Source organism: Solanum verrucosum, unplaced genomic scaffold (genome assembly GCF_900185275.1).
Source record: "Solanum verrucosum unplaced genomic scaffold, falcon-dt-bn FXZP01000255.1, whole genome shotgun sequence".
NCBI classification, from domain to species: Eukaryota; Viridiplantae; Streptophyta; class Magnoliopsida; order Solanales; family Solanaceae; genus Solanum; species Solanum verrucosum.
Genome location: NW_026020006.1, coordinates 1696141 through 1716039, shown reverse-complemented (window position 1 = coordinate 1716039; position 19899 = coordinate 1696141). Strand labels below are relative to the sequence as shown.

Below are 19899 nucleotides of genomic sequence, written 5' to 3'. Positions count from 1 at the left end.
ATGATATTTTTCTCTAAAATCAACCTCTCTCATTTCATGATATTCCTTTTTACAAGGTAATATCATGATTTTATAAAACCAAAAATAAAGTTTGCTCGTAATGAAATTCGAATATTTTATCAACACAATTGAAAATAAAGAAGAGTAAGAACTTTATAAACATATACTCATGCAAAATTTCTTACAAGAAAAAAGAAAAGAACAAAAAAATAAATAGCTAGTACTGTTACATAAACTATAGAGAAAGAATTATTACAGTAAAAAAAACTGATCATAAGAACTAAACAAAATGGAAATTAAGACAGAGAAATGAATCCATATTTGGACATGGTAAAAACTTACTAACACCTAGACGCGGCTGACCATGGTTAATAACGAGGTGAAAATATATGTTAACCATAGTTAAAGTGAGGAAAGTCGATGTGCAAACACATGTCATGCATCCATTGGTTTGGTGTAAGCGCCTGGTGCAAGGCAAGTTCTTACTATTTCTTCTTGTATTTTGATCCTCCAACAGCTACCCCGTCAAGAGCAGACCATTCTTTTTCCGTCTTAGGTAGCAACTCATCCTGTTCCGAGGCTTCCTCGTTGCTGACTGCTGAAACCTCTTCACCTTCTCGAACAGTACAGGAACGATTCAATGCAGGTGGACTAAGGGCACCACCCGTATTGTTGCTAACTTCACTCATTTCCATTGAGACGAAAGTCTTGTCGTTGTCTTCTGTACTAGAAGCAGTAGAGAAGTTATTCGAGTTTGAATCAAGGAAGAGGCAGACAACTGCACAGTCATCGACTTTAGAAGTTGGGTATGTGATCTTCCAGGCTCGAACGGCTTCTTCAACAAGTGATCGAGCTGCAGATGAACGGGATGAAGCCGAATCGACAATATTTACTACTTCATCGTTTGAAAGTACGTCCCAAATCTGTAACCGGTATCAAATTAATTCAACTAGCAACGAGATAGATAGTGAATCTAAGTAATGCTAAAGCAGGATTCAAGTGCCATACCCCATCTGTCGCCAGAACAATGAATTCATCTTTCTCGGATAAACGCCTGTAAGAAATTTCAGGTACTGAGATGACACCAAAATCCTTGAGGCAAAAATCGCCAAAAGCACGAGCCATGGCAAGTCCAGGAGAGTTGCTATTTGGCATCCACACTCTTGCAACATCTGGTTCATCTTGAAGAGAAAACACTCGCCCTTTACATTTGCGAATCCTCTCAAACTCCGCTGTAAATTTAGAAAGCAGAGTTATAGTGAGGCAAGCATCAGTAGAAATCAGTAAACATCACCTATAAAAAAGGAAAATTTCTGCTTCCAAGAATACTGTTGTGTGGACGATAGTTCTAAGTAACTGTACCACATTCCTTTTGTTTTATATGCTTACATTCTGATAACACAATTACGTAACATAACTGTGATTGAAGTACATAACTAATCATACACAAAAAGGAGGTATAACTGCCTATTCACTTCTTACGTCAAAATAGAATTCAAAAAACTTTTTGAACTGGGAGAGGTAGAGAAAATTGATAAAGATTTCAGCAGAAGCTTAACTTAAAAAAATGGAGATCGGTTTAGGTTTGTCTAAACATTTCTTCAAGAGATTCATATGATGGAGGTTGAGTATGTGAATGAGACCGTGCAGAAAGAATTTCAATAGTTATCCATCATGAATTAGTATTTTCTTTGTCACATATTTTCACATTTGTATAAGGGGATGAACTTAGACCTAGAATCACATGGAGCCATGCAGGTAAATTGTCCTAGATGACCTATAATATAATCCCTCGAATCTATGCATACTTGGCTAGAAACATACAACATATATGCGACCTCAACTAGTCTAAGACTAGAGTTGATTGATTGGTTTCATACATGAATTGATAATTCGATCCTCACTACAACAACTTTACTCTATAAGACACACGCCTAAAACAGACGCATAAGGGCCAAAACGGCCTGGCACAGCACAACGGGGGAAAGAAGATATAACACGTAGGGACATTTTTTTCTTGGGGAGGGGATGCATGAATGTGTAAGATTGCAACATGGTATATCGTCAAATCTGATGCCTATTTGCAACAGTTTAGCTCAGAACAGCTGACATTGCAGATAGATAAGTTCATTAAATGAACAGAAGCTAAGTGGTAATTTAGTTGATGACACAATATCAAAAAAAGAAGTGACCATATGCAGGCAGCAAAACATAGACATGTATGCACCTGGTAAATCGGGCTTAAGATCTACTGTCAATTGCACTGCAGTGAGAGAATCATCCTCGCCTCTCGTACCCAGCACAGCTCTAGAGTCTCCAACATTACCAATAACAAGATTCTCACCCTACCAAAAATCAAATAACAGAGTTCATCTTCAGAATAAAATGGCAGAAAATCTAGCCAACTTCAACTTTATGAATATATCAACAAACCTGTTTAACTAGCGTTACTGATGTTGTTCCACTACAGAAGCAGTCGATATTGGTATAGCTTCTCAGTTCTCTATCCATAACCTTATACGCCTTCAGAAATGACTCCTTCAATGTCTGAAATACTTCCAAGTGTTTTTTGGTCTCTTCAACATCAATTGAGAGCCTCGACTCCTCAGCAGAGATGAGGACAGCATCCTCAGGATATAGGCTACTCCCCGTGTTGAGACTGATCTCTCTTAGAACGTCTTCACTTTTTATATTAACTTCCCAGTGTGTGCTTAGCTTTAAGGGAAGTGCATCTCTGACTCGTTTTGCAACCATATGACCAAAAGGACCATGACCATCAAAAACACCACAGAAAACAGTATCTTCTCTGGAACCGAAATTCTGGAATTTAATATTTTTAGCAGATTAGGAACACAGTTACATAAGGTTTAATGAGACTGAGACAGTATCACGAGAAAGTAATTCAACTATATATATGGCCAATAACAACTACATATCACAAGAGGAAAAAAATTAAAAAGCTTATCAGTACAAAATGATGTCAATTTAAAGGTACATTTTCGTCCTCTGTAACTCTACCAAGCTTATAGATAAGTAAACAGAGAGCACATTGTAGGGCCTTTGAACAAGTTATCAAGAAAAAAGAGTTGTAAACATCATAATTACTCACAAAACTTAATAAGAAAGTATTACTCAAAAAATCAGGTGATGTGACAAGATTCAAGAAATGTATAGGCTGAAGCACAAAAAAACAATCATTAGGCACCAAAACTTGGATCTAAAAGATAACTACCACACAACATTTTAACTCCTTGAGCTTTTACCACTGCAGCCATGATCATATGCATTCTAGTGATCATGAATATTGCAAGTCAATTACTAATCACCACCATTTCACAAAGACAACATGAAAAGATTCGAGGACTAACCTCCCACACAATCATAGCATCTTGATTAGTCCCTTTCTTTCCCTGCTGACTGAAGAGTGAAGCCACCTCACTAGAACCATTCAAGAACATACGCCCGGGAATCCTATGCAGCAGCTCTTCCTTATGAATGTCAAAGGAAGAATTCCGCGATCCTGACCTCTTCTTTGAGTTCTTCCTCTTCCTAATTGTAGATGCAGGAGAACCAGGATGAGGACTCCTGCTATCAGATGACAAGCAGGACCCCATCCCGAGGCCCCGGACTAAATTCTGTAAGCACTCCAGAACAACTAAACAAACAAACACCCTATTCCCCTATTCGAATCCGTATTAATATCCTCCTTCGAGTCTTCAAAATCTATTAACGAATCCTCCACCTCAATCCAACAACTTCACCATCATCACACAATCAAAAAGGGGGGAAATTAACAGACTGCTAATGGAAATCCAATTCACTTCTACTGCAAAAGCAGTCCGTATCGAATCTAATCCACCAAAAAGTTATGAACTTTTCAGCAACCCTTGAACAATCATGCATACATAATTAGCTCTTGAAACAATCCTCTACATCACAACTTACAAGAATAGAAATAATATAACTGCAACTAACATATAGAGCAGATCTATCAAAACTATTGCCCCCTTTCAATTTTTTTAATAGTAATATCCCCAAAAGACACCTTTTTTATTCTGTCTCTCTCTCTCTCTCTCTCTTCCACTATTGATCACCTTTCACTTACAAGAAAGGTTAACTCAGTTGATAAAGACACAATCTGTTGATCTGACGTAGCTTTAAGGCCAAAAAAAACACCCATCAGAGTTTGCACAACAAGAAGGTCAAATCAGTGACCAGACACAAGAATTTGTCAAAAATTTCAAAAACCCACTTCAAATTCAGCTCAATTCAAACACCTGGACCAAAATCAGTTCCCATAAATTACAAAAAACCACCAAAAATTCAACTCCAATCTACATGAAAAAACTTGATTTTTTTGGTCAGATCAAATAAAAACCCACCAACAATTCACCTCAAAACAACCAAAAAAAACTTTCTTTTCCTGATCAGATCAAACCCAAATCAGGGGGAAAAAAACCATCTCTGTAAAACTCTGTAGAAATGAGCTGAAGTAGAATTTCCAGTACAGTTTTGTACTGTGTTAGATAAAATAAATGGATGAAATTATTTGATATGGATAAGAGAAAAAAGGGGAAATTGAATGGATTAGTTGAATTTAGAGGAGGAGAAGAAAAATAGGAATCGAATCGAATAACAGAGTGACACACAACAGAGAGAAGAAAAAAAATACTGCAAAAATGGCGCCGATAAGACTCTGTTTTTCGGTTACTGACTTACTGTGTAATGCTATATGATAAAATATTTTAATAATGTTTTCGTCTTAAAATTTGAAGAAAAAATATTATTTGTATTTTTAAATGTTCATTGCATAGTTATTACATAAAATTTATTATCTCCTTTAATTATGTATTCATTGAGGTTAGTTGAACCATACTTGAAATTTTATGACTTATTAATGTTAACGCGTATAATTAATGAAGATGATACTCATATTTTAAGTGATTAACTTATCTACATATGGACGTTTGAAAATATGTGCATAAACTTCACCAAAATTGTAGAAAAAAATATCTAAAACAAATAATTTAATTATCATGTATTTAAGTGCTTAATTAATTAAAACAGATCATACTTTAGTACTTTTAAAAAAAATATTACTAATAAACTCAAAAGACTATCGAAGTTTTCGACCTACTTTTATTGAAAGAAATATTCATCTCAAGCATAACTCTTATTTAAGTGTTAACATTACTAATTAGAGGTGTTATTTTTTTATCTCTTAAAAAATAAATATTAGGGAGAAACACAACTTATATATTATTATAATGTAATTGTTAATTTTGTGTGGAGATTATTGATCATGACAGCATATATTTTCAATTAGAATATTTCTTTTAAAAAATAAAATAAAAAAGTCAAACTTCTAATTGTAGAAGATTTTTGAAAGGATTTTGCCAGCCTTACAAATCGATTATTTATGCAATAGTTATTTGATTATGTCTTTGATAAAGACATATTATGTTATGTTGTATACTATTATTTATATAAAACATTTTGTTATATCAGAAAAAAAAGTAATATTTGGACAAACATCACTTAATTATATTGATCACTCAGTCAATTTTATTGTAAAATAGATGTAAATGGAACAACAAATATAATTATAAAATTTCAGAAGAGTAAGTTTGAACACGTTAAATTGATAGAACACAAAATATCTATGATTTATTTGGTATTATTAGAGATGGTGACATTTCATTAAAATAGAACCACTTATTTCCAAATTAATAGAGATCGTCAATATTTGGTAAGGAGTTCTAGTTTTTAAAATAAAAAATAATAATAAGGGAAAGAAAAATAAATATAAAACCACACCCCAGCTAGCTAGGACCACCAAAAATTATGGTGAAGATGTGAATCGAGTACTCTGAATCTCTAACTATCAGTCTTGAATTTAATTTTTAAATATGATATCACTTTTAATTGTAGTGTCATAGTCATATATAATAATGAGTCCGTCGAACATCACTCATCAACAATTATATTGTGCATATAAAAAAAACAAATTGAATATTGGACGGCAAAAATAAAAAATGTCATCAAGTATATGATAGGATGTGATTTTTTCTGCACCTAACACGATATTTTTCATTTAAGTCATTAAAATAAAGAATCTCTTGAAGAAAAGTTTAGTGCATCAAACTAATGTGTTAGTTGATTCAGTGAATTTCGAATATAAATACTTCATAGGGGGTGACGAGGAATTAAATTTAGACTCTTTAAAAAAATAGTATTATGTGTTGGTGTTTATGCATTTTAATAGTAAAATTTAAATATTAAGTGCATATGTTCGTGGGTATAAACTGACAAGAAGGTGATCATTATTATGGTGTAACTCTTGTAACTACTATTATCCACGTTATTCTTATTCAATACAAAGAAGAACTCCTCCCCTGTGAATAGTGGTGTTTCTGTCTTTGTGAAATGTGTCTCAAAAGAAGACGAGAAGTGTGGAAAAATATTGTAGTGAAAGAGAAAGTAGAGACAAAGAAGAATATTTGAAGTGTTCAACTAATTTATTATACAAAAGAGGGTAATTATATGTTGAAGGAATGTGTTCTTTTTGTGGAGTTTTGAACTCTTCAACTAATCCAGAGTTGTTTGAGTTGTACGACGTTGTCGTGTTGTTGTATTCTAGACAAGTCAAGAGTGATATTGTTGGATTGGTGTAGATTATGTCGTAATGAGTTTGAATCTCCTTAAAAAAGGCGAAATATCATTGCATCAACCTGAATATATATTTTTATTTATTTTTATTATTTTATTCAACTCTAATTTATCATATTTATGGTATATTACAGCAACAATATATTTAATTTCATATATTTCAAACCATATGACTCATATTACCTTTTTTTTTTAAATGTACTAGTTGATTATTTATCAGTAGTTGAATATACTTCTATAAATTCACTTTGCATGACATATTTATCACCGAATTAGATCCCGATCAATTCAAGTGTTCATCTCTAAGAACGACGCTTTCAATATAACTCTTTTCATTTTCAGTATTCAAACTCGATACCTTTAATTGAATGTCAAGGATGGGATCTCAATCATTTGTCGCTTAGAGGTGTCAAATAACTCGGTTCAGTCCATTAATTTTTTTAAGATAACTACACCTTTTGCAACGACAATATGTTCTATTCGATTTAAAAGATCTTTTATAAAATCATTTAAGCATATTGGTGACATAAATGTTAACTTTCATATCGTATTAAATTTTGGTTAATTTGATTTTGCAGGGAATGTTTAATACTGCATTAGAGTTTGACTACTTCAAATTCGCGTTTTGCAGGACATATTTATGGTCGAATTAGAGCTCAACCAATTCAAGTGTTCATCTAGAATTTCTAGAGACGATGCTCTCAATATGATTCTTTTCATTTTCAGTATTCAAACTCGATACCTCTAATTGAATATGGTGTAAGGAGATCTCAATCATTTTATCTCTCGAGAGTCGAAGGTGTCAAATAATTCAGTTCGATCCAATATTTTATTAAAAAACAACTATACCTTAAAAAAAAAAAAAAACTTGAAATATTAGAGTGCCACGTCACATTTCTATGTCTCCCTTTATAATTGATAGAGTATCTATTTTTCCCTCTTAAACCTCTAAAACCCTAACAATGGCGATGTTGCTGAGACTTATTAATCGCCGTGAACTTGCTTCTTCTGCCTTCAAAAATGTAAGTTTATTTTTGTTCATTTTCTTGATTTCATTCATAAAAATCCATTCTTGGAGTTGTTTCTTGATTTTTGCAGTGTTTGAGAAAAAGCTTATTTGGGGTATCAGATCAACTATGTTACTATTCTTCTAGAGGTATGTAAAATTTGTAACTTGGGGTTAATGTATTACTGATATATTTTTCATATTAACTTATGTTGTACTTGGTTTTGGAACTTTTTACTGTTCATATATTGTAAAAATCCCTTCTTGGGGTTGCTCGGATAGTAAGCATGGTTAACCGAAAATGCTAAGTTGTGGGTTTGGAGCAAAAAGGTGTGGGCTTTTAGGGAGGGGTGAAAAAAAGAGGAAAGTTCAAATCTTAAGATTATGACAAGAGGGCTTGCTCGGATGGTAAGCATCCTTCAATGAAAATGCTAAGTTGTGGGTTCGGAGCAAAAAGGCGTGACCTTTCAGCTAGGGGTGAAAAAAAAAGAGGAAAGAAATGTTGAGAGTACAAGGAGAAGTAGTTCAAATGTTAAGATTATGACAAGAGGGGTTGTTTGGATGGTAAGCATCGTTCACCTTTAATCGTAAGTTGTGGGTTTGAATTACTAGTGGAGCAAAAAAATGTGAGCTTTTAGAGAGGGATAATACTACACTTTAATTTGAATTGAAGTAGATGACTTGAAAGCTTCTAGTTGGGCTTTGATGCTTCTATTCCCATTTCCCACGCCACCGTTTGGTCATAGGTTTTGTCAGTTGAAACTTGCAAATGTAAGCTTTTGAAGTTGAAACTTAAAATTTGAATTTCGGAAGTTGTGATTTTTAGAATATGAAGTTGAAACATGTTAATTTGAGTTTTAAAAATTGAGATTTTTGGAATTTGAAGTTGTTTGGACATGCATTTTACTTGAATCTTTTTCGAATTTTTGTGAGCGGAAGTCCAAAAAACCGAAAAACTTGTCTGAGCCAGTTTTTGGGAATTTGAAAATATTTGAAGATAAAAAAATCTGATTAAATTTCATGGCCAAACATATTGGTAAATCCCTAAATCTGATCCAAAATCTATGACCAAACACTAGCTCAGTGTCTGTCCACCAATATATGGAAAATTACATAGAGATGTATATTTTGCTGATATATTTTGAATATTTTCTGTCATTGCCCTCTTCATAGAGTGACAAGGTTTCTCCATTTCTAAGACTTAGTTCTAAATAGACATGAAGTTTTTGTCTTTGGATGCTCATTGGTCCTTGTCATCTATTCAATTTCAGGTAAGAAAAAGTCAAATTCAGATGGCAGTGATTCAGGCGAAGAGAATTTGTCCAAGAAAGACTTGGCTTTGAAACATGCACTAGATCAGATCACGACATCATTTGGAAAGGGATCCATCATGTGGCTTGGTCGCACGGCGTCCCCCAAACAAGTCCCTGTAGTGTCTACTGGATCTTTTTCTTTGGATATTGCCCTTGGGATAGGGGGTCTTCCAAAGGTAAAAGAATAAAACCATATCCTCTTTCTTTGGGCATTTCATATATGGTGAATAAAAATAGTGGTGATGATCGCTTGGCTCCCAGATGTTATGCACATAATTTTCTGAGTAATGTTTACTTTGGAGAACTGGAAAAATTAGTATTTACACCAACGTTATTATTCTGGATCTTTTGTCACTTTAGGCAGCTGGGTGACTATTTTACTAGATATGCGAATCTATTTACAGAGACAAACAGATAGCTGCTTATCAATGTTAGGATGATAGGTTATATTCTTATCTTCATTATAACTTATATCTTGCTTTTGTGCAGGGACGCGTAATAGAGATATATGGTCCAGAGGCTTCAGGGAAAACAACACTTGCTTTGCATGTAATTGCTGAGGCACAGAAACAAGGAGGTTTGTCTAATTTGTACTTCACTAGCCTGCATTCCCAAAAAAGAAAAGAGAGAAAAAAACAAACTACCATTTCATTTTCTTTTCCATTTGCAACATCTATCATTTCATTTTTAGCTCATTGCAACTGACACATGGAAATTACTTATGCTTCGTCTTGTTTCTTTGTAGGTTATTGTTGTTTTGTTGATGCTGAGCATGCTCTTAATCCAACATTGGCTGAGACAATTGGAGTAAATACTTCAAATTTACTTCTGTCTCAACCAGATTGTGGTGAGCAAGCTCTTAGTCTGGTAGATACAATAATAAGGAGTGGTTCGGTTGATGTTGTTGTTGTGGACAGTGTAAGGAAGATTGAAACTGTTGGTTCATGTTTCTTGTTCTTACTTTCAGAGTCAATTATGATAATAGTCTCAGTTATCTAAAAACCTTATGTGGACAATTGACTTCTATGGCAGGTGGCTGCCCTTGTCCCGAAAGGTGAGCTTGAAGGTGAAATGGGAGATGCTCATATGGCGATGCAAGCTAGACTTATGAGTCAAGCACTCCGCAAGCTCAGTCATTCTCTATCGCTATCACAGACTATTTTAATCTTCATAAATCAGGCAAGAGTCATAGGCTGCCTAGATTCATATCATGCTTCTTGCCCTCATCTTTCCTTCTGTTGCTGTCTTGGAGTTTCTTTCTTTTTCTTTTCTGTTTCAAAGAGACGCCTCAATGAGATTAGATTGCATGTTTTTGATTGATTAGTTCCTTGTGTATTTTCTATTCTGATCGAGACATCCAACATATCTCGTCAGTGTAAAGGACTCGACTGATTAATTGCACCCTGGTTCAGGTCAGGTCAAAACTTTCAACTTTTGGGGGATTTGGAGGACCTAGTGAAGTTACTTGTGGTGGTAATGCCTTGAAGTTCTATGCTTCTGTGCGTCTAAACATAAAACGAATTGGGCTCGTGAAGAAGGGGAAGAGGTATGTATCTTTGTTGATCAAGATATTAGAACTTCAAGATTTTGGGCATATCTGATTTGGAGTATGTTTAGGAAAAAGCAGTATGTTATTTTCTGAAATGAGTTTGTATGATAGTATAACTTTATCCTCGGTCACTCTTTTTGTTATGATTTCTATGTTGAGAGTTCCATGAATGCCCTTTGTTGAGTGAATGTGAGGGAGTTGAACTGTCCCGAATCTGATTATGCAGGCAGTCTTTTTGATGGAGTCTCTATTTTACAGACCATAGGAAGCCAAGTTCTTGTCAAGATTGTAAAGAACAAGCATGCTCCTCCCTTTAGAACTGCGGAATTCGAGCTTGAGTTTGGTAAAGGAATTTCCCGTGAAGCTGAACTTATTGACTTGGGAGTCAAACATAAATTCATTACAAAAGGTGGTGGTGGTTATTACAGTATCAACAATCAGAACTTTCGTGGTAGAGATGCTGTAAAACATTTCCTATCGGAGAACACTAGTGCTAGGGAGGATCTTATGATGAAACTTCGAGAAAAGCTTATTGACCAAGGGGACAAAGAAAAGGGACCTGATGTAGACCCTGTTGAGGAGGTTGTATTGAACGATACCACTGATGAAGATGCCCCAACTGCAGTCGAGGCATGAACGTTCGATAAAAAACTTATTGGACTTGCCTAATGGAACTGCTGGATTTCCTGTCGATATCAGTATGTAACCAGCATCCTCGGATTATCATCATTTGTAAGAAAATCTGCTCTTGCACCGTTGCACGTATCCTAACCGTGGCTTTGTGAGTTGTGTCAACGTCAATTTTGATCGCGTGGTCTGTGGAATTATTGGATTAGATGAAGATAAGGCCAATGCTGTGACTTTGGTTCAATTTTTTCTGGTAACCTGCTAAAATTCTCTTGTACATAACAATTGTAACTTCAAAGAGAATGTGTATTCAGTCATTTATTTCAGAAAAGCTCTTCTTCTGTCTGATTTATTTCGGAAACCTCTCTATATCCACGAGGTAAGGTAAGGATAAGGTCTGCATACACTGTACAGTATTCCCCTGATGCATTTTCTTGCCCTCAGTCTTCCTGCTGCAAACGCTTCAATTATTTAATTGGGTGTTCAATTAATTATAACAACGGAGTTGGGGAAGATTTCAATTTTTGAATATTTAGTATGGATGTGAAAGTATATTTTTTTTTGAAATATGGGAAATTCGTAGGATAATCAGATATAACATTATATAAGTTGAGATGATCCAAATAAAATATGGAGTAGATCAAATCATATTTCAGAAAATTAATGAACTAATATATGCAAAAAGTTGACATATTCGATGAATTTATATTTTTTTTGTAACCTTGAAACTTCAACAATGTGAGATTGGTTCTGTAGGGACAATATAGGCCGAAAAAAATTTGAGATGCATCATGAAACAAATAAGCAGATCGACTCAATTTCATCCTCTTCCAATTATCATTTTTTCTTACTAATGCAAAGCTTGATTAATGATAGAATTATTGTCCTTTAAAAGAAGTTGATCATTTTCTCAAAACCTAGTAAAATTACTCAAAAAAATACGACTGATGCACGCGAATATAAAGATCCAAGGGAAGCAAACCCATACAGATTATGTTTAAAACGTGAAGGAGCATCATAACAAACTGTCAAATTGTGAGAATATTCATAAAGTCTTTCTTATTCTTTTCAATACTCAAAAGGGGAATATAAATACTACTCTCCAGGAAAAACAGTTCTCAGAAATGGTCAGCTAAACGGAGATGATAGATACTTCATGAGAAATTCACTCTTCTTCCTCCGCCTCCTCCAGCCATTTCACAAAGGGCTCCAGCGACTTCACAAAGTTTTGCCTGCAATATTGTTAAAGACAGTAACCCCATTAGGAAAAGACAGACAAGATCAACACCCCCACAAGGGTGAATAGTGTCCCAACTACCATCCACACGACTCAAATATCTAACATCCGAGCAAAGTCGAAACAAATGCTTACCTGCCCTTGAGGTTTGTTCCTTTCTGGAACCAGTGAAGAATGGTATCTTCTGCCAGAACATCTTGGTCATAAAGAGACCTCACAATCTCAGGGAACAGCTTCATCAGTTTAGCATCCTCGTAGCACTGGACTTGGACTTTGTACATGAGTTCCAATTCAAGCTTTCCAGTGGTGCAGAAAGTATTCAGCAGTTCTGCCCATTTTTTCACCTACACAAAAAGGAAAAAGAAGAGGAGAACCAACGATTATGTACAAGTAACAAAAATTTTGACAACTGAGCGCCATCTAAATAGTTTTAACAGATAGACAACAGAAGCATCCAAAAATGATGTAATTACTAATTAGACAGGCATCAGACGAAACATTAGATAAGCTGGACAATTCTGTTCCAAGACTTGAAATATAGGCAACTTTCATTACTTAGATAGTGGTTGTGAAGCAAAGAATACACAATTTGATGTAGACCAGTTTCTAGATGATCAAACACCCTTCCTGCCCAACAACTCTACAAAAGAACCCATAAAGAAGAATTGATCAGCCCTACCACCATCTAATGTCTATGACAAAATGAATCAACTATGTTCAATGACAACAAAATTGGGGTTCACTGTATATGATCAAGCTCTATATCATGAACAGTTGAGACTAAATAGAGGAAAACTAAAAATAAAAAGATTTAAGTTGCTTTCCAAGACGCACGACGGAGTGTCTGGACATGACATGGTTGAAATTTGAAAACGAGTAGTACTTGAAGTAAAGTTGTAAACGAACATATTTGGAGATTAAAGTTGTGTTTGGACATGAAAATACAATTGAAGATTTGTGAGAGAAAAACTTCAACAAAAACTTGAAAGCTCCTAAAGACTTGTTTTTCAAACTTCAGCTTTTCCATATTTCAGGCTTTGAAGTTGAAATGATGGGCCAATTAGACAAACACACTTATTTGAAATAATCTCCAAATATTATTTCAAAATTTTGAAACAAAATCTATTGACAAAGGGGAAATATGCTATTCATGCAATAAACAGTACATCTGTATTTTACTACAAAGACACAAATTGTTAAACAGAAACGCATATAAACAAGCTAGATGTTACATGCCAGAATGATCCATGGTTATAGGTTATCCAAATAACAGAAGAAAAAAACCCGTTATCTACTTGGACAAACTACTAAATCCACTAAGCCATGAAATTGAACATGTGAACAAAAATAAGCTAAAACCAAGACAATGTTGCTGCAAGGTGTCATACTGTCATGTTAGCTATTGCTCCATTCAACATCAATATTTCCAGTTCACTTGTGAAGCTGACAGCAAGACTAAATTGCCAAAAAGTCAATGCCTAAACATATTTCCATATGTAGAATATAAATAATTAATCAGGTATAGTATAAATAATAAGCTATTGCTGATCTTTAAGTCACCTCTCGTGTTTTGCCCACCGACATTTCTAATGAATCTTTCCAGTACACATGCTATGAACGATCAATTAGACACCAAATTCCACAAAGAGAAATAATCTCACCTTAATGTATAAAAGTTGGAACAGAAATTTAGTAACACCTTACAAATATTATCTTATCTGCACAAGTATATGGAATAAAGCAAAAATAGAAGAGCAAAAGAAACACATGAGCAACCTTTTTGCAATAATCACAACAAATGCTTTTTTTCACAAGTACATTCTTGAAGCAAGTTCTATCTCATTGTTTTGAAATCCACTAGCACACAAACTGTGGTCAGCTCACATTGCCATACAACATAAGTTTGTAACTAAAACAGGAGAAACTGAATAAACTCGGCTAAATTTTTCAAGCAGCATTCAGTCATAGAAAGATATGCACACATTTTGTGTATTGTTATTTAGGAAGTAGCTAAAAGAAATTCATCATTCCTGGAACTACAATCAGAATATTTTATATGTTACAATTAGTTGGTTCCACTCGCAAGTTTTTTTTTAATTCTGAAGCAGATACCAATTTGCAGTTTCAGAAAATAGAACTACTTACAAAGCTTGTAACTGACTCAAGTGTTAATTACCTGGCGAAGAGCAGAATTAGCATTTTGCTGTTGGTTCTTTCCTGACCATTGAATAGCATCCATCAAGACATCCCACAAAATCCGCACAACCTCTATATCTGGTAATTTGGCATCTTTGACATGTTGCTTCACAGTTTCTATGACTTCAGAGATAGCAACTTCTTCTGCTAGCTGAGTTGTTAATGTAGATTTCATTTCCTTGAGCCTCACCTCAAATATCTTCTTATCATTATATTCCACCAAAGGTAAAAGGCCAGCATTGCTGAAATAAGCAAGTCCATACACCATTAGACAAAAGCTAAAGTAAGATGGCATGAATAAAGTGAACATTTTTTCTTCCTTCAACTCCTACTCACCAAACAACCAAAAAAAAAGTAAAGAGCAAATGATTGTACAATACATTACTTGTTCAATTTGCACACCGAAAGAGACCTAATAGGACTTTTTCCTTGCATAATATTTTCAGTTTTACCGAGTAATGTTAATAGGAGTATAACGGTAGGCTGGCATAGCGCCTGGAAAATCCAGGCAAGTACCTTGTTTTAAAATGAGAATGCTCTAAAGCAGGACAAAAAGGTGTACCAAATACCAATCCCTATTGGCCTTAAGACAGCAGAAAAATAGCTTGCAGTAAAACTTGAAACTCCATACAATAAAATCTCAAATCATGAGATCCCCCATTTTGCCTTGTTCCCCATTTTAAGGAAAACAAATTAACCCAAAGCAATTTCTTAAACTTTTTTATCATGATTAAATCTTGAATGATGAAGCTCTAAATAACAAATGACACAATTATTTACACAAATAATCAATGGAGATTTATCGAGTAGGAGAGAGACAGTTGCAAACCCCACATTCAGTACCCTTTTTGAGCTAAGGTGGTGGAGGGTGTGAATGAAAGAAAGAGTTCAGGCACTTCACAGTATCTTCCACCTCACATCCCTACACAGCTCTATTATTCATGTAAGTTCTAAATTAGAAATTTACTCACGTGAAATGCTCAGAGACAGCTTCAGGCGTCCTCTTAGTAGAGGGGAAGAACTCGAGAAGATCATCCTCCATCTTACCCCGCTTAAGGATTGAGATCAAATCATCAATACTGTTGTCAATCAGATATTCCTTGAAAAAGTCTGTGATGAAAGAGAGAACTAGCCCTTTGGCAACAAGGTTGTCTTTGAGCAATGGCTGGAGAACAGTCTCTGGGGGAAGGCCTGATAGCTTCTGGGAAAAAGCAAGGGCTGTAAAAATTGAGAGCTTAATCCTTTCATTTTCCTCAAAGAGCTCCAATGACTGCAACATTTTTCGCATGACATTTTCAAGGTTCTTTATCAGAAACGGCCTTCTTCTTAATATCTTCTGCACATAGATGACAGAAGGCAAAATGGCTTCACGTTTAGGTTCACACTCAATCACAGAGTAAGGGTGGCGTTCCCCTTCATCAAGTTTGACTGTTCCAGGTTGTGTACGGCCTCCAATGAAGACAACCTATCACAACACCACATGTAAAGATGAAATGCGAAAGAGAAGCACCAATGACACAACAAAGAGAATAGTAATTGACATTGTATCATCCATGCAACAATAAACATTTTAAACACTAAACACGTTTACAAACAACATATCTTCTTGACAAGCACGTGTGACATGCTTATGCAACAAATTGGAACAGCTCAATTTGTTATATGAGCTACTTAGGTAAAAACAAAGAGGTATCAGCATAAAACCAACCCATAACACAACATGCACTGCTATACTCTATACTAGTATTAAGATTTTAAAGGAAAGTGGTCTTTTTAACACAAGGAAAATAAGACCTCAAGAAATAAACAAAGAGAAAAAGGTCAGACTCCATAGGACCAACAAAAAGATACTTTTCACCACCTACAGTTCAATCCTATGTATATGCCCTTGAGGGCAATAGTGATGAAATTCCTGTATGAGATAATCTTCTAAGTTTATTATTTAGTATTTACCTCGAAAAAGGTATCACCGTATCTTGAGAAGTTGAGGTCTGAAGACTCAAGGTTCTTAGCAACAAGTTCCTGTGCATAATAAAATATTTAGTTAAGCTTTTGTCCCAAGTATTACCAGCATCAAACAATTAATTGAGATTGATCACCAAATCGTAATGGCATTAACATAATAGAATGGAGAAAGAAAGAAGAATAAAGCTGGTATCAAAATTAAATATCCAAATTACCAAATCACCAGCATTATCCAGGTAAATCTGGACCACTGCATCCGCAAATGCTGCAGGGTCCAGAGGCGCTGCAATATTCCGTTTGCGGGTCTTAATCCGCGTGCCACTGTAATCATAGGACAAAATCAACAAAAAATTACGGGCATGCAATGAATAGCGAACAGTAAGAAATAGGGGCTCGAGAAAAGGACAAAAGAAGCCTTACCCGAGAGTGGGTTTCTCCTTTGAGCTGTCATTCCAAAGCCAAAAACAAAAGTTTAATAAAGGAAGAAGGACAAGAAGCATAACATTGTAATCTCACAGACTATGCAGCAGAGACAGCATAGCTACAAGCTCCACAAAAGCCACTGCTAACAGTGCAAAAAATAACACAAAACGACGAAACTCGGAGAAGAAGTTTGCATCTTTTTGGCTTGCAACATATAAACAAGAATGATCAAGGAAAACCAACAGTAGGCAAGTACTACAGTGGATTAACATACATCAACCAAAGATTACTAGAAAGTATTAAAATCATAAAACGAGCATGGACACATTCCTATACATAATCAACCTAGACCATACACATACTTACGTCTCTATTTTATACTCAGCAGAGATACTAGTTCAGTGGCCATAGACTTGCACTTCTGGTGCTGTATATTCTTTAATGAATGTACAAAATACCTATCAACTATTTGACATCAAGTCTCACAATCAGAAAGGGATCCACACTATCCCCATCTCACCATTCTTGTCTTATTAAGATTGAAAAGTAAACTGACTACAGAGGCTCTCGTTAGTATTTCATATATTATATTGAACATTTTTATTGCATACAAATATTTAGAGAGAGGAGGGGGAATACACTTTCCAGCTCAACTTTGTTCCGATAATGAATTCGCAAGAAATTATAGCTGCATTTAATTAACTACTGTAACTTTTTTCACTTAATAATTGCATTCTACTCAATTTTTTTGTTCTACATACAGCAAACATGCATAACTATTACCTTGCGACTACCTATTGACAGCTGGTTGAATTTAACCGTTCATTTCTTTTCATACAAACTTACATAAAGACATCATTTTTATTTGCCTGATATCACAACACTCTCCAATCAAAAACATCACACACACACACAAACAATTCTTATGCTACAACAGTATTTACCTCTCTATAATACATATACAACAAAAGAAAAATGCTAATTTCAACATGAAAAAAAACTAATCGTAGTTACAGTTGTTTTCCTGTAAATTAACACCTCAAATTACAACAATAAAAACATAATCAAACTAATACTTTTCCTCATAGAACAGATCTTCGGAATACTAAAGGAACAAAAAAAGCCCTAACTAACAAAAACGTAGATCGATTTCTGAGAAAACTTACAACTATACACTCAAATACATACAATCATTCATACTGAAAATCGATACAGTACTATCAGATCCAAATCCCTAAGTAATTACATATCAAACAGAAAAAATCGAAAAAAAATCGAAAAAAAATCGAAAAAAATCAGAAAAACAAGGAGAAATACAAAGAGATTGAATCGTTTACCTCATAAACCAAGATGGAGAAGAATCGAGATCGATGCAGAGACTTCTGCGGATTTAGGGATGAGAGAAAAATGGGAGAAACTAAGAAAAGAGGCAAATGAGTACTCGTGAATGCTGTGATAAAGATATTTATATAGTACTATATACTAGTAACTTTTATATGACCCGGAAAAATTCGGGTTCGAATCTTACTTGCTACATATAGTGGTAGTGTGTTCGGGTCTCGTCGCAAGCCTCATTTTATTAGTTGTGAGTTCGCGACTTTTAGAAATAGCGTCTACATTTTCATGAGTATAATTTTTCTTGCCTTACTTTTCGCAAACTCTACTTTTATGAGATTTTACTGAGTATGTTATTGTCGTAAGGTGATGTTGTCGGTATCTTGAGTTACAAATTAATGTTGTCCTCAAAATACCCTTTAGTTTTTACTCAATTATATGCATAGTATTACGATTTCGATCACTCAATTGTTCTTATGGATCTTGATATGTTTGACTAACTATGATGGAATAGAGCCATTCGAAGTGGAATCCCTTCTTACGATATTTTAGTTAGAGTGGGATCAGTCACATATTGGCCCCTAACTCTTTCCTTACTATGGTTTATGTCTTGCTTGTGTCGTACAAATGTTGTATGCAAATGAAATAGCATTTGGTATAGAATAAATGGGCGATGCAAAGCAGTGTTTATTCGAGACATTTGATTTAAAAGTTGAGAGATTACGCTCATGATACTATGTCCTTTTTGCGAATTAAGAATATGAATATTTATTTCTGACATTCAAGAGTATTATCTAAAGGTCAATGAAGTGTCATCAGGTCTTTAAATAAACGACGGTACGTGGCTTTAGAATTGCTTGTGGAGGCCCATTTGATTTGACAATACTTGGCCCATATAATTGTAGCTTTGATGTTAATGTTAAGTTCAATAATGTGCATTCTCAATGATTTTTTTTAGACAATGGGACATATACAAATAATGAAAATGAGCTCTTAATCGTTGAGCCCACCTCTTAATTGACAAAAGCTCATGACAAAACAAAATCACAAGCCAAAGGTATTAACTTACGCGGATCAAAGAATTTAAAGTTTATGAACTTTTATAACAAGATGTTAAGTAAATATATAACAATAGTTGACTTTACAATCAAGTATGTAATTAGATATAGAGTGAATTTTATATTGCATACAAAGTTAGGACTTTAGGCTCGAATCATAATTAAATTCACAAGCCATAAATTATAAGATAGTTCTTTCTCTAATAATATATCTCCTCGAGTGTTTAATTTGAAGAAATTGAAAGAAAAAATTTGCTAACTATAACCAAAAGAATGTCAACCAAAGTACCAAACACGTTATTAGCTAGTAAAAACAAGAACTTGATACCAAATTTATGTATAACGTCTATTGGAATTTAAAGAATAACATAAATTACGAACATAATTATATAATTGTCACAACAATATAATTGGTTAAAATGCTAAAGAAAATGATGCTAAAATTTAAAGAAGGTTTTTGCACTGTGTTGGGCTGAAAAGCTCATATTAGTTTGGAAGAGCCCAAGCCATTGGCCCAAGTG

At 34.5% G+C, this 19899-nt stretch overlaps 3 protein-coding genes across 3 annotated transcripts; 1 reads left to right on the top strand and 2 right to left on the bottom strand.

Moving 5' to 3' along the window:
• Positions 1 to 203: 203 nt before the first annotated feature.
• On the bottom strand, positions 204 to 3706 carry LOC125819607 (probable protein phosphatase 2C 33). The gene is made up of 5 exons (XM_049499062.1): positions 3369 to 3706; positions 2434 to 2820; positions 2228 to 2345; positions 1009 to 1232; positions 204 to 923 (listed from the first exon to the last, which is right to left on the bottom strand). The coding sequence occupies exons 1-5, from the start codon at positions 3612 to 3614 to the stop codon at positions 486 to 488; spliced, it is 1413 nt and encodes a 470-aa protein (XP_049355019.1). The 5' UTR covers positions 3615 to 3706; the 3' UTR covers positions 204 to 485.
• A 3892-nt stretch (positions 3707 to 7598) lies between these two features.
• On the top strand, positions 7599 to 11492 carry LOC125819617 (DNA repair protein recA homolog 3, mitochondrial). The gene is made up of 8 exons (XM_049499074.1): positions 7599 to 7691; positions 7768 to 7825; positions 8947 to 9164; positions 9478 to 9565; positions 9734 to 9906; positions 10021 to 10167; positions 10401 to 10538; positions 10796 to 11492. Exons 1-8 carry the CDS (start codon positions 7632 to 7634, stop codon positions 11171 to 11173), a joined length of 1260 nt encoding a protein of 419 aa, XP_049355031.1. The 5' UTR covers positions 7599 to 7631; the 3' UTR covers positions 11174 to 11492.
• Positions 11493 to 12130: 638 nt separating this feature from the next.
• On the bottom strand, positions 12131 to 18461 carry LOC125819609 (uncharacterized). The gene is made up of 8 exons (XM_049499065.1): positions 18323 to 18461; positions 16983 to 17006; positions 16778 to 16883; positions 16551 to 16619; positions 15569 to 16062; positions 14578 to 14839; positions 12537 to 12745; positions 12131 to 12396 (listed from the first exon to the last, which is right to left on the bottom strand). The coding sequence occupies exons 1-8, from the start codon at positions 18325 to 18327 to the stop codon at positions 12330 to 12332; spliced, it is 1236 nt and encodes a 411-aa protein (XP_049355022.1). The 5' UTR covers positions 18328 to 18461; the 3' UTR covers positions 12131 to 12329.
• Positions 18462 to 19899: the final 1438 nt, after the last annotated feature.

Coding starts and splice junctions, on each gene's coding strand:
- LOC125819607 (XM_049499062.1), bottom strand. CDS start 3,614: ATGGGGTCCTGCTTGTCATCTGATAGCAGGAGTCCTCATCCTGGTTCT. Junction 1,233..2,227: donor TCTTAAGCCCGATTTACCAG/GTGCATACATGT, acceptor CTAAATTTACAG/CGGAGTTTGAGAGGATTCGC. Junction 924..1,008: donor TTGTTCTGGCGACAGATGGG/GTATGGCACTTG, acceptor TACCGGTTACAG/ATTTGGGACGTACTTTCAAA.
- LOC125819617 (XM_049499074.1), top strand. CDS start 7,632: ATGGCGATGTTGCTGAGACTTATTAATCGCCGTGAACTTGCTTCTTCT. Junction 9,907..10,020: donor ATGTTGTTGTTGTGGACAGT/GTAAGGAAGATT, acceptor CTTCTATGGCAG/GTGGCTGCCCTTGTCCCGAA. Junction 10,168..10,400: donor TTTTAATCTTCATAAATCAG/GCAAGAGTCATA, acceptor ACCCTGGTTCAG/GTCAGGTCAAAACTTTCAAC.
- LOC125819609 (XM_049499065.1), bottom strand. Junction 16,620..16,777: donor TGGATAATGCTGGTGATTTG/GTAATTTGGATA, acceptor TATTATGCACAG/GAACTTGTTGCTAAGAACCT. Junction 16,063..16,550: donor ACGGTGATACCTTTTTCGAG/GTAAATACTAAA, acceptor GTGTTGTGATAG/GTTGTCTTCATTGGAGGCCG.